Source organism: Anser brachyrhynchus (assembly GCF_964034855.1).
Source record: "Anser brachyrhynchus genome assembly, chromosome: 1".
Taxonomy (NCBI): domain Eukaryota; kingdom Metazoa; phylum Chordata; class Aves; order Anseriformes; family Anatidae; genus Anser; species Anser brachyrhynchus.
This window is the reverse complement of record NC_137694.1, coordinates 129,276,349-129,290,644: the sequence shown is the minus strand read 5'-3', so window position 1 is coordinate 129,290,644 and position 14,296 is coordinate 129,276,349. Positions and strand designations below refer to the sequence as shown.

Genomic DNA, 14,296 nt, shown 5'->3' with positions numbered 1-14,296 from the left:
AAATAGTTGCACAACTTTGGATCTGTTTTTAGATTTTGAAAGTTGGAAAAGATGGAATTCCACCATGTTGGAAAAAGCATTAAAAGAAAAAAAAAAGAAGAGATGTCTTCCAGTGTTTTTTCTGTTCCAAGACCTGACTAATTTTCTTATGATATTTAGTAACAGTAACAATAGCAATAATTTTGCTTTTTTTTTTTTTAAACCAATCTGAAAATGCTCTAAGGAAAATAAAAGGCCTTCCTAACCTGTTATTAACAGGGTACAACAATGCCAATTCTAACTAAAGCCAAGGAGATATATATATATATATATTAAATTCAGTTTTACAGAAGATTAAGAACAACAGTTCTATATGCCAAGCAAAAATTCTGGGGTTGTGAAAAGATACACGAAAAGACCCACACCTAGCCAGGAAAGGATTTTCTTGGCATATGAACTGTAGGAAGAAGCATAAGAATGGTCTCTCCCAGGTTCTGGCATAGCATAAGCAAGACAACCACAGCTCACATTCATGAAATTTCAGACAAGTCATTCAGTGCCTCGGCCTTTTTCCTTAGACAGGGATTGATGGAGCAGCACCTGAAGCACCCACCAAAACTGCCTAGGGCTGGTGCAGCCCTGGGAATTGTCAGGGAATGCACAAGGATGACTTAATGTTTCCCTAACCCCATCTCTACACTTGAGCAAATTGTTCTTTTCTGAGCCTTTCAGCAGTAGAGCATGAAAACACTGGAACACTATATTAAAATGCTCTGTTTTCCAGATTTTAATTATCACCACCCCCACGCATGATCACAACAGATCTCAGCATAACCCAGGCAGGTATAACCCAGGTTTTGTCAATAGGTAGCCTGAGAAAGAGATAGCTGAAATACCTGGAAGTTTTGAGTAATTTTTGATATGCCACTGCAATTAATCAGAAAAACTCTGTGCATCTGAAAAAAAAATCAATACACATTAATAACTGAAAAATTCATGTGTGGCAATTTGGCCAACAGAACAATTTAATGGAAGTTACAGAGGAACTCTGGCAGATCACAGAATCATAGAATATCCCGAGTTGGAAGGGACCCATAAGGATCATCGAGTCCAACTCCTGGCACCGCACAGGTCTACCCAAAAGTTCAGACCATGTGACTAAGTGCACAGCCCAATCGCTTCTTAAATTCAGACAGGCTTGGTGCAGTGACTACTTCACTGGGGAGCCTGTTCCAGTGTGCGACCCTCTCGGTGAAGAACCTCTTCCTGAAGTCCAGCCTAAGATCTAAGATCTTTTCTAAGATCTAAGATCTTTTCTAAGAAAATAAAACCATTATTTCTTAGGTGTAGCCCTAACTTCTAGATCATACTTACAAGCCTGTAAAGACATGAAATCCCTAAAAAATATTAACTCTTACAGATATATCAAGGCCAAGCATAGCACCATTTCCTAAATTTTGTTCACCACAGCAGTCATTTTTACTGTATATTTCTGTTAGGTCACTAGTACATGCAGTCAGCAAGAAACATTAAAGGATTAGAAATGTTCTGTTTTTACTTTTCTCAGTGAAAAGCAAGCAAAATCAAATCCTGGTCAATCTTCTCCTGGTCTTTATAACAAAAACCTGCGTAACTGATGGACAGTAATCTACAACTAAAAATACCACAACTGATCGATGCCCTCAGCGTGTAGTGGAAGTACTAACATGGGTAGGCTACTACTGGTGGCATTAAGCCAACTTTAAATTATCCCTAGATTACATCTGTGACCCACAAAAGCAATCACCACTACTTGTTTGATGACACAAGCCTTCACAAGAAGCATTTCGATTTTTCACTGAATTTATTACAGGAGTCCCTAATTGCAACATAGTGCTTAGAAATAATTAACTTGAAGAAACAAGATAACAAAGTTGGATTCATAACAACTTTTTTATTCAGAAATTCATTCTTTTCATCTTACCTTCTTAGATGTTTCTTACAAATAATTCATCTATTTTCCTTGAATACCACTGCTGGACACTTGTCAATATTCCTCAAGGAAAAACTCTCTACAAGCCAACAGCCCAAGAGGCCAAGATTCTTCTGCTCAAAATGTCACTACCTGCTAAAGTGCTGCCACTTATTTGAGGCCAACCAAGTTAAGTAGCAAAACTACGCAAAGTAACACCACAGCCATAGAAAAGCACTTACCATCAACTTGGTAGTAGAAACATCAAAACTTCACACCTACATCACTGGACCTGCTCTGAGGTTCCAAGCAGCAAAATTACATTGCCCAAGCAAATAAATCAGATTGACTATTTTCACTGCCGAACAGTGGCTACAGATCTTTAGATACATCCCTCTCCTCTTCCCTTCCTAACAAGAAGAAGGAAGAAAGTACTCTTTTTCAGGTCAGGTCACACTCTATGATCAGCAAACAGATTGAGATAGGGTTGTTTAAAAATCGCAGCACAAGGACACTTGAAGAAAAGAATCCCCGTGGCATTTAAGATTCCCTCTGCAGCTAAATATTGCAACTCCTTCTACATGGAGGGAGTTATTTGCCACACAGCTCTTAGAAGACTCCTTATTATTGAATGCAACAGTAGCTACTTGCTTAGCTGTTGTCACTTGAGCAAGGAGACTTTGGCACCATGCTCAAACTGACCACAGAAAACTAAGGGAAACCTCTCTTGGCCTCGTTATTCTCTGTGCATCCTTAGCTCTGTACATCCATAGCTGTGCTGCTAGAGGAGAGTATAGCATACTGCAACTGCTTGCTCTGCAGCAATGGAAATAGCCATGGAGAAGCAGACAAAATAAATTTATCAACCCTGACACTATGTAGAGGTAGCCATGAAAAGCGCAATCCCCATTAATGAAATTCAAAACAGTAACATTCTAATATGAGATCTCCTGATTTCCACACCTAACCCCTTCCTCAAGGTACAGATCTTGATACCAGTCTTTGCTGATTCTCCTTTCAATAAATATGAAGTTTGTCTTCTCCAGCTACAAGGACAAAAAGAGAACTTTCTTTATCTTCTGAATCTTTCACAGCTTCTGAGTTAAAGGGAAGAAAGAGGAGGAGAAAGCCTCAGCTCTTCGTATTGTATTTGGAGTGTTATCCCCTTGTGACTGAACCGAATCTCTGCATCTGCCACAGCTATTAGCCTTCTCCAAATAGCAGCTGAAGCAATATGGAACAGACTTAGTCCCCAGATAATTTCACAACTACTCATATGGTTCTGTATAGCAGCCATGAAAAAAAAAATAATTCTTGGTAATTTAACTCTGCTGTTGCTTGAAAAACCTATGACCCAAAGCAGAAATGTTGGACGTGTCTCCAGATTCAAGGATGACACTACAAACACAAAAGACAAGGCTTTCTGAGATTTATTTCCAATTTTTTAAAAATTTTATTTTTTAAGAGGACATTACTCCTAGCAAAAGAGGTGGAGTTTACTCCCCCTCGCATTTTAAAGGAAGTCATATATTTTACAGAAATTATTAAATCTTCCTCAATTGCAGTTGCAAACCATAGGTCTAAGACCTCAAGCCAAACTGCCATCCCAAATACAATACTCAATCATAATACGTAGGGAAAAATTTCCATATGCATAGCCCTAACAGTCCAGAAGACACGCTGAAATGGAAATTACATTACAGCAATGATTAATGACAGTGGATTATTCTGTATAAGACAGCAAGTAAGAAACTGTCTGGTGCGTTCTCTGGGAAAAATAAAGGCCATCTACTGCACACAGACAGTCCTTCTCCCACAAACAAACTGGAGCATAAACATAACCTAAAGAAAAATCCAGCTATTGCCAACCTTTTGTTTTGTTCAGACATTCCTGAGAGTGGGATTGGAAGCTAGGGAAGGAGACAGAAGATCTGGAGCCTTTCCTTTAAGCAACTCAAAACCTTACATAGGCATATACTAAGAGAGATTCCTTACATAGGGTTCACCTTGGGAATCAAGCCAGACATAGAGAGCACACACTGCAATCTGAAACAGAAGACAGTGATAGACACTTCCCAGGAAAATAATGCATTAAGCTTTACATTTTCCACCTTTTTTTAAAAAAAAATTTTCTCTGTCAGTAACCAGTCTCTATCCCAGATACAACGTGAATACATGAATGTGGACTGACATCACCGTGCAAAAAGCTCCATATATGCAAGCTGTCATTTCATTACTTTTAGTAATCTGTTCATACAGCTTTCCTTAATTAAACATATCTAGGAAGGATTTCTGTAAGAAGAAAGGGATGTCTGTGCAAATTAATGTGGAAATACCAGACATGATATATGCAACTGTATGCCAGTCTAAGAGGAGAATGAGAAATTTGTAATATTCTTGCCGTGCCTTTAAAGTTAAATAAACTATAGCTTTAGTTCTAGAAACAAGGAAGGGTTACACTTTGTTCTTTTAAAGGTCTGAATGTAATCTGCATTTAAGCTTCCATATACTTTACCTTTTTTGTTGGTTCTAATAATTGTCTCAGACAACAGTAAAGGGCTTCCATTGGAAACTTCATTTATAGGCTTCTCTGGTGGTTTGTTGGCAATATTTTCCTTCTTCATATCCTTCTTTATTTCCTGCATAAGAAAAGGCAAGTGGAGAGGGAGAAGAAAAAGAAGAAACAGTAAAAAAAAAAAAAAAAAAAAAGTGTTACAGAATATTCTAAATCTCAAGCCCCCATGATTTCTTAAAACTTCTATATATAAACCCCGATTATTCTAATGCTACCCCAAACTTGTATACAAGGTGAAATGCCACAAAATGAAAGCCATTTTCAGTGACTCTTCCAACCAATACTATTTTTTTTTCTTTTTAAAAGGTGTTAATCTCTTATTTCTGCATGAAAATTGTAGGGCAGCTTTGCAAACTTCTTTGGTAAAGATTACCAAAGCTAACTAGTGAAAAAAAAATTCAGGTTATCCATCCGTTAGCTGTTCATTTGACACACAGGGCAGCACCTGGTTCAGTCTTCCTGCTACTAAGTCTGCCTCCTCTCTGTCAAGAAGCTCACAGAAACAACCACCATAGCAGGAAGAAAAATATTAAATAGGAAAATATGACAAATGTTACCATAATTGGCAGAAACATATAGAGCTGCTGTCAGAGCCGTTGCTAACACTAACACATTTTGCAACTGAATACCTTTTAAGGTGATCGCCTCCTTTGGCAGCAGACAGAGAAAATACATGGTGGAGTGAAGTTTCATGAAAGTAAACCAACAGGCAGGGAACTGACGCACTAAAGAGGCAAAGCCATTTGCCTATAACCATCTACCAAGAATTAAAGGTAAGATTTGGCTCCAAGCTTTGCCCTAGGTCTGAACCACCTGGGCAGGGAGGGACCTCTGGAGGCCCATGCTCCAAGCAGGGAAGGCCTCCTCTGGGGTCAGACCAGGCTGCTCAAGGCTTTGCCCAGTTGGGTCTTGAAAACCTCCAAGGACAGAGACTGCACAACCGCATGAGCAACTGTTCAACTGCTCGACTGCCCTGATTGTGAAAAAAAAATGGTCCTTATACCCAGCCTGAACCTTTCTGTCTAGTTCCTGTCTGCTCTCTCCTGCCTTTCCCCACATGCCTGGCTCTGTCTCCTGGATAACCTGCAGCATGTAGTAGAAGGTCCCCCCAAGGCCGTTTCTTCTCCAGGCTGAACAAGCCCATCTCCCCCACCATCAGGCCTCAACAGGCCATGCGCTCCAGCTCCCACAGCTGAAGATCTTGCTCCAGTTTGTCAATACCTTTCTGGTACTGACAGACTCAAAAGCATCTGCTGTACTCTGGATGTAGACTAACAAGTGCCAAGTAAAGGGGGATTATCACTTCCCTCAAGCTGCAGACTGCGTGCCTGTTACACAGCACACAACACTGTTTTTAATGTGTTTGATGCCAGGGCACATGAGTGGCTCGTGTCCGCTTGCTGCCCACCACCCACAGACCCTTTTCAGCAGAGCAGCTCCCAAACCCATCAGGCCCCAGCCTGTATCTCGGTCAGAGATTTCTCTTTTCCCAGAGGCAGGAACTGGCATTTGTCCTTGCTGGGTTTCGTAAAGTTCCTGCCTGGGTCCCTCTAAACAGCAGCCCTGCCTCTGAGCCTGTCAGCTGGGTCATCCCCGGTTGGTGTCACCTGCGATTCTGATGAGATCCTCTACACTGAGCGGGCACTGGGGACAGGTGATGGCTTTGGAAGACTCTTCCCCTAGTAAAAAAGAAAGCTTCTACCTCGAGAGCTCTCTCAGCTCTCACGCATTTGCTGCCCTCTTCTACATCACAGTGCAGTAGCAATAGCAACCTCTCCCATCCCACCAGCACATGGCACTGGAGCATACACAGGAAACACTGTAGATCTCATTTAGGTTTCCAGCATATCAGCCACGAGCACCGTAAACCATATCAAGCAAATTTCTACTTGAAGTTATTTGAGAACAGCATCAAGCAAAACAAGAATTTCCAAGTCATTACCTATAGGGTTCCTTCTAAACCTTAATTTCATAACTTTTTTTAGCCTTTCAAATCAACAGTACAATTGGTAATTCAAAGTTGAACTACTATTTACACAACATTAGCACATTCTTCTGTATCTGCACAAAGCATTCACTATGTATCACTATTCCATTAGCAGAGACAAGAATTTTATAAACTGCTGCCCGCCCAAGTAGCAATGAATTTTTCACCTAATGCCATCACACAGGTAGAATAGCATCTAAAACCCAACTCATCACAACAACTATCATAACTGAAATACAAACGCGAATGTGTGTGCGTGACAGGTGAATGCACCCCTGTGACAGATACCGCTGTTGTTAGACAAAATATTGCACACAGTTCTTGTTTAAAAGTGAGCCACACGATAACTTAAGAACTCCACATACATTTAGTAGAAAACTAAATCACTTTCTGAAAAGTGGTCTAGCCTAACACATACATTATTCCAATAGTTTTTTTCCACAACCTTAAAAATTAAAATATACAATAAGTAAGCCCACCCCAATCTTGTCATATTGAAGCTTTAAATCTATTTTGCAGCTAGGTGACAAAGTCACAGTGTATTAAAACATAATCTACAGTTTAAATAGAATTTGAGAGTCAAAGAGCACTCTTTCCTGTGAACAGGACCACAAGTACACTTCCTACAGAAGACCCCATGTTGCCAGAATTTGCTTCCTGTGTGTCATTAGTGTGATATTTTCCATTCTCTGTCCGCATGATGTTAAAACCTCAACTCACAAATTTTGAAACAACAGTATGATCTTTTTTATTTTGGAAATCCTATTTGCCACTTCAAAAGTGACTGAGAAAACTGTCTGCTGTAAGCGAAAGCAGTGCTGCATGCTGAAATCTGCGGATGAATGACCCTGGTGCCTTCGCTGCTGCTGACAGATTTTGAGGAAGCAATATTTTGCTCCTGAAAAAAAACAATAAACAGGAATACAACAAGACAACTCCCAAACACTGGTATTTGGCTGAAGGGTGGGAAGGCCTACACTTCCTTTCTCATCCGGTATTCATGGAAAAAAGATAGATGTAGATGCAGAGTGTACACTAAGTCAAAACTCATACCGAAGATACAGCAATCTTGCAGCCACCCAAATCCTCTAAGGATCACATTTTTTTCTACCTTTCTGGTAATAGTTTAGGCTAGCTTTCCTCAGTGTTTCCTTTGGTGCTCATGAGAAAGGTTTTTATTTTTCATAGCTAGTGCCCACAATAACGTGACACCTGATCAACCCCAGCAGCATGAAATTACAGATCCGGGAGGGAATTTAAAGGACAAGTGGAAAATTCTCTAAATAATGAAACAGAAATCAAGCAAAAAACATGGAAGCTTTACTAAGCTAAAACCTTACCAGAAACATACTCATATTTAGAAATACGGGAAGCCTTTATCTAAGAAGCCCTTATCTAAACCCTTATCAAAGAAGCTCAGCCCACATGCTGCAACAGAAAATTTATGCCAGCTTTAAGCCACTTGTCCACTTTTTTAGTTCCTGGGTTTAGTCTATGGCACAAGACCTAAAAACACTCAAACAAAACCAAATAAAGCCCACACACCTTAAGCAGCCTCGTTGCTGTAACCCACAGCAAACATTACTGCCAGTATTACATCCTCTCCTTAACCCTATCTCTGGTATGTTCTTTCTGCCTCAGTGCTGTCTTCTCATCTACACTGCTCATCCTTGAAGAACTTAGGATTTTGGGACTTTTTTTTCAGCTATGGCCCAAACAGAGCCAGGACACTGGCCCTGCCCATGACGATCCATGGCATTTCTTTGTTAGTGTGCCTCCTTGTCCACATCGCTCTGCCCTCTCCCACGCAGTGCCTGGGCATGGCTCAGCAAATAAGACAGCAAATAAGCTGCAAATAAGCAAATAAGGCAGCCCCATGCATGAGGCGAGACTGCAGGGAAGCGCAGGACAGAGGATTTTGCCATACAAGCTGAGCTATGCCTCTTATCCTCAGGACAAAGAGAAAGGCCCTAGTGCTGTTACATTCAGAAGGGTTATCATAGCCATTGATACCTATCCCCACTCTTACTTGCTGTAAAAAAGCTGTAAAAATGAGGTTATTACTCTAAAATGTTATAAAGTGTTACCAAAACCTGTATTTCTGCTTGACAAATGGAGCAAAAAGAAACATGATTACTTTGCATATTTGATAAATGATGCAAGTATAGAAGCCCTAAAAGTTTGATGTTCCATCAGTAATAATTGAGCTCTCTTTACATTAGCCACTCATTCTAGATTAAAACGCATGGAACAGAAGCCTACCATGAAGGAAAGCATGGACAAATGAGCTTCCAAAAACACAAGTATCAAAGGTGGCTTATAGGATCTTTCCCCAATATATGACATTTCTGATTCTGGTTTCACGTTAGAGTTTGCACATACTATTTATTTTAAAGACGAAATCCCATGTGCAAGAAGAAATAGAAACCAATCTTCCACCTAGGACAGGTGGGAGTTAGGAATCTCCCTGTTTGCCATGGGTGGTTCAAGAACAGCCAAATTTACAATGCTAACACAAGATGTACAGGAACTAATAACCCAGCTGTGAGTTCAGGGATTGCTGTTTCTTGAAGAAGGAGCTTGTGTATGCAAAGAGAGAAGCAGGATAGGAAAGGAACTTTACTATGTTATATATTGCTCTAACATACTGGAAAAAATCAACCTAGGATTAGCTGTCTGCCCAACAAGGACTTCAGTGTACCTCAGTACCTCACAGGTACAGACTGGGACCTGAGCGGCTGGGAAACAGCTTCTCTCCCTCTTCTCTTCCTCTCCTCTTCTCAGCTCTAGTCCTAGCTCTGTTCTATTCTGTTCTGACTGGGATTCTTGCGCTGGTTTCTGGTGGCGTTTTGACTACAGCAAATACAGTCACACCCTGATTAGCTACAACCGCCACTCGCTATGGGCCAATCTGTTCTTGAGTAGGGCAAGGGAGACCGGACAGATCTTGCAAGACATCCACTGCATCTCCTCCAAGCCACAGAGCATGAGCACCCTCGCTAGGAATCCCTGTGGTGATACCAGTCGGACCAGACTCGGAGACCTAGACAGCCCTCTCCAGAACTAAGTTCACAAGGCAAATGTCCACGGAGAGCCCCACACAGAGGACAGAGCCTCAGAAGGAGGGGACTCAGAGGGATCCTGAGTGCTCCTCACCCCACCGCAACCATCCTACCCACTTCTCAGCTACTGAGATGTTTCTGCAAGGTGAGCAGCTGTCTCGCACAGCCTGCCTGTAAGCAGGTATGCTCTCACAGGGCTAACAGCTTCAAAAGTATCTCTAAACCTCATCTTTGGTACCTTTTTATGCTTGATTTTGGGGCAGTGTCTGGTATAACCTTCATAGGACAAAATGCTACGTTTTTTTCTAGCCCGTGCAAAGATAATTGTAGGTTATTAGCAGATCATTTTCAAGGGACTATGCCTTGGGAACCCCTGAAGTAAGTGACCTCACATTTCAACCACTAAATCTAAACCAGATCCTCCGATGCCACAAACTTTAACTCAGTCTCCTCCTCCTGTGTATGCGGGTTTCAAAATGATTCCAATATGATAAGCAGTTCTTTCGGGGAAGAGGGCATCCTTGACCTGAGAAGTTCTGAAAAGAAAGCCACTGTGTACTTAAAAAATAAACATCAAACCTGACTTGATGAACTTTCAAAGTTCATTGATGAAATTTCAAAGATATTCTGAGAAAATAAACATATTCTAGAGCACCCTGAAGGTCCTCACACTTTGTACACCCTTTTAATATCTAGAAATTTTCATGATTATTTTACTATGATTATTTTAACTAGGCTTCAACCATACTGCATAGATGCCAATGGCCAAAAAGCGAAAAGATGCAAACTTTTTTTTTTTAAGCAAACTGGTGTTGGATCTTCCCTAGTCCTATCCCACATCATTGTAAGGCATGGAAATTCTTTAAGATTTTTTTTTCTCAGTAAGCTTGTGAGCTACATAACATTAACTATTAAACAACAAATTATATAGTGCGATGAAACTCCACCATATAGCAAATTACAACATGTTGAAATGTAGCTGTATTCTGTTTAATGGCTATTTCAACCTAGAAAAGCTAGTCATTAAGAACTTTCATCTTTTTCTAAGTCTTTTCAAAAACCGTTATTCACTGACATTACAGTCTTCATGCCTCGTCAAGCTGGGGAGAGAAAAAAAAAAAGAGGGGCTAAGGGTTTACAAAGAGAAAAGTCCTTGACCCATCTGCCATTTTTAGACTTGTTTGTAAGATTTAGCTTTGGTTTCAGAATTTCATCATTCGTTAGCTCTCAAGGAAAAAGTCTAATTTATTGGTGTGCCTGCATGTTGAAGTTCCTGCTCATCTATCAAGAAGTTTCCTCTAATTTATAGAAAATGCTTGAATTGGGTCAGCCACAAAAGTTACAGTTAATATTTGTTACCAAGTACCTCTGCCATTTTCACTACATGAAAGTTTCAAGTTTTTTTACTCTAACACTTTTGACCTTTACAGGAAACTCAACTGAAAACATTTGAGGAAATTACTGCAGCCCTTTCCATGACTACAAGTGCAGAAAAATGCTGTTCTGTGCTGAAGAAGATATGAAATGTTTCATCCAACCATTCATTCCTCATAGCTTTTGGGAGCCATGAAAAATTATGAGAAAATCACCACCAGAATACGAGGTGATTTACCTATGGCTTCCATGTGCACAGGAGAAAAAAAAAAAAAAAGTTTTTGCATCCTGGAAGTGAGAGGTTTAATCAAAATCACTCAAGATTTGCTGAAAACAAAACACACTCACACTGAAAGAGTTAAAAGCTGAGAAATAATGAGTCTTTCACAATTCAAAAATTTACAGCCTGTACATTGCTTGAAGCCAAATATGGGAGCAGGATTAAGAACCCAGAATCATGTGCAGCCCAGGGGAAAACCACGCAACACATTCAAATTATCAAAAGATGACAATGGAAATGTCAGGAGCGCTTTGACCCCTCGGAGATACAGTGTGCAGTGCCACATTTTTAGAATGCTTTTCCTTTAATCTCTTCTCTCAGAAACCATACTTTACACTTCAAGAGACAACTGCCACCGTGATTTCCTGCAAACAATGTCTGCAGCTTCAAACAGTATATGAATTCAATTACCCATTTATACTGAAACCTCAGAACATAATTCTGTTGCAATGTTCAGTCCTCCTGAGTCATTTCCTTTGATATTTTCACTAAAACTAGTTAAGAGGTATTGAATAATTATAAATGTGCCTAGATATAAATGCAACTCCGTCATTGTACAAGACTCTAGTAGTTCTACAATGAAATAAACAGTGTAGCTGGTACAAACCTTCTCAGCAACTGAACTAACATCAGTGTGAAAATTATTTTCAACCAGAAACATGGTGGCAGCACTAAAATCCAGTATGTCTTTATAGCACTAGCCTTAAACTTTGTACATAGCAAAATGACAAGGTCAGTTTCTTTATTGTCACAGACAATATAGCTTTAATTATCCTGGCTTCTGTATCACTTGAGATTCACACGTCCTTCCTTCTCCTTTCTAGGGCAATTACCAACTCCAAGACATCCAGACAGAGAGTGGGACCGTGAAACACCCAGATCCAGCCTGGGATACCTCCATCAGCTAGTCATGATAGGAGACGGTAATCACCAGCTATGTCAGCAAGCAGAGAGGGAAGGACAGCTTGGAGAGCACGCTCCCTCAGCAGTGGCCCCGAGCTTCTAAAAGCTGCACAGATGTGGCGTTGCTATTGCACACATCATCTGAGCTCATGACCAAAGCAATGCTCTTGTATAATAAACAACTTTTCACTACAGCAGGATTCCACATCCTCTCTCCTCTTTCGCTGTCAGCTTTTCCTGAGTTTACAGGAAACACTTTCCCAGCTGCCTGTGAAGCATGTGACAATCTTTGAAAAAAATAGGGTTATGGTTCTTGAGCCTCCCGGTTTGCGCTAGTACCGCCTAGTTCTGGGGTTATTTCTAAACCACAGCCTCCTAAGCCTCTCTCAATGAGTTCTTTGGTTTCTGTATCTAGCCTTCAAAATCAAGTCTATTTCTGAGACTCACATGACTTCTATCTGATTTAAGGCTTGATAGAGAAAAGTGCTATTTGTTCGCTGAGTTTTACATGCCAAGCAGCCTCTCTGCTCCAGCAGCAGCGGTATGTAGAATGAAGCACGTGAAGGATGAAGGCCCTGATGTGCCTTACCCTCCTTTTTATCTTGTTGTGTGACAGGAAAAATATGCAGTCTTTTAGTTTGCTCTCTCCTGGTGCAAACTCCTGAAGACAATCCACCTAGCTGCTTGTGTGGCTGCTCAGGGGCTGCTCAGCCCGTGGTGCCGGGTGGGTTTCTCAGCTGGAAGGATGGCCCTGTTGGCACTGCAAAGCTTCCCATTGCTACGCTGCTCAATTATTTATCATACACATCTCAAACCTAGTCTGCGTAATCATAAATTCATTGTGACTCATTACAGAGCCATAAGCAAAGGCTTCAACAGTCCATCTGTCACGTGCATTGTTTTTTGCAGCATTAAATTATTACTTTTAATACTAACTTTATTTATAAACTTAATATAGAGACAGTACCTCAAACATTTGGGACAATATTTTGGGTTACACAAAGACATCCGCACAAAAAATTAGTCATTTGGAGTTAGTGCAAACAAGTGCCAGCAAACAAATCAACTATGCAACATCAACACAACAGCTGCTATGAAAGAAAAGATTTAACTCTTACACCCAGCGCACCCTGCACTAACTGCAAGCCTACTGCACCACAGAAGGCACCGTACAACCAGCTTCAACTGCTGGGGACCCCTCTGTGACCGACACCCGCACACAACGTCCCTGTTTAATCCCCAGCTCGAGATGCCGTCTGTGCCTCAGGGCTCAGGCGGCCACGCTCTGCCACACTCGAACTGCTCTGTTCCTCCCCTACACACCAGCACGCAGCACAGTGCAGCACGCCGCAGCACACTGAAGGCCCTCTCTTAAAGAATCCCCATATTCCTCCTTTTCTGAAACAGCTTTCTTACATCTTCTCTATATCCTTCTGATAACAAAAGGTCTTCTGCATAGGATATGCTCTCTTACATATGCAGGAAGCCTTCTGCTTTTAGAAAGCTGAGTTTTATTATTTTATAATAAAATAAACAAAACTCTCAGACTTGTTAAGCCTTACGCAATCCTTCGGCTCTTTTTTTATATGAACACAAGGTCTTTTCCTGTGTTCACTCATGTCAAGAAAATCTCCTTGTTCCCTGCTATTAGCCTCAGTCTTCACTCTTCATTTCAAAAGGAGACAGCTCATATGCTCATATACTTTTTTTTTTCCAGGAATTACCAAAATAAATAAATAAATAAATAAAAGGGAAAAAAAAAAGATGATGAAAAACAGCAAGGAATAAAGTGGAAATGCACGTTTAAAAAAAAAAAAATGTGTACCAAATACACAAGACCAATTGTCTCACAGAAAGTCAGGAGTGAAAAAGAACACACTCTGCTCACTGCTGTTTGCGTTGTGTAGAAGCACCTGGCCACAGCAGTAATTAGCTGCACTACCACCAGGACAAGCAATTCATTACATCTTAATGCACTTAACAGACCAAGGCTGAAAATGATAATTAGAACAATAAAAAACGGTAAATAGTAAAAGGATGCTATGCTGGGTGTTGGATGCCACCCCAAACCACTCTCTCTATCACACGCTGTAATGGTACCTATGGATCCCGCACCATGGTGGCAGAAAAAACACAGTGCCCATCTCTGAGATGCTACAATCCAGGTGAAAGATAAAGTACAGCT

General features: G+C 40.7%; 1 protein-coding gene and 1 long non-coding RNA gene across 7 annotated transcripts in view; one reads left to right on the top strand and one right to left on the bottom strand.

Moving 5' to 3' along the window:
- The window catches only part of SH3KBP1 (SH3 domain containing kinase binding protein 1), a 225,213-nt gene that overhangs the window by 140,855 nt on the left and 70,062 nt on the right, over window positions 1-14,296 (bottom strand). For all 6 annotated transcript variants that reach the window (XM_080576410.1, XM_080576411.1, XM_080576412.1 and 3 more), the window contains one exon: window positions 4,446-4,569. In XM_080576410.1, the coding sequence (XP_080432536.1) occupies window positions 4,446-4,569 (124 nt within the window). The remainder of the gene's footprint in view (window positions 1-4,445; window positions 4,570-14,296) is intronic.
- On the top strand, window positions 4,576-13,929 carry LOC308187965. Its single transcript, XR_013945035.1, has 2 exons — window positions 4,576-9,699; window positions 12,033-13,929. It is a non-coding gene; the product is annotated as an uncharacterized lncRNA (long non-coding RNA).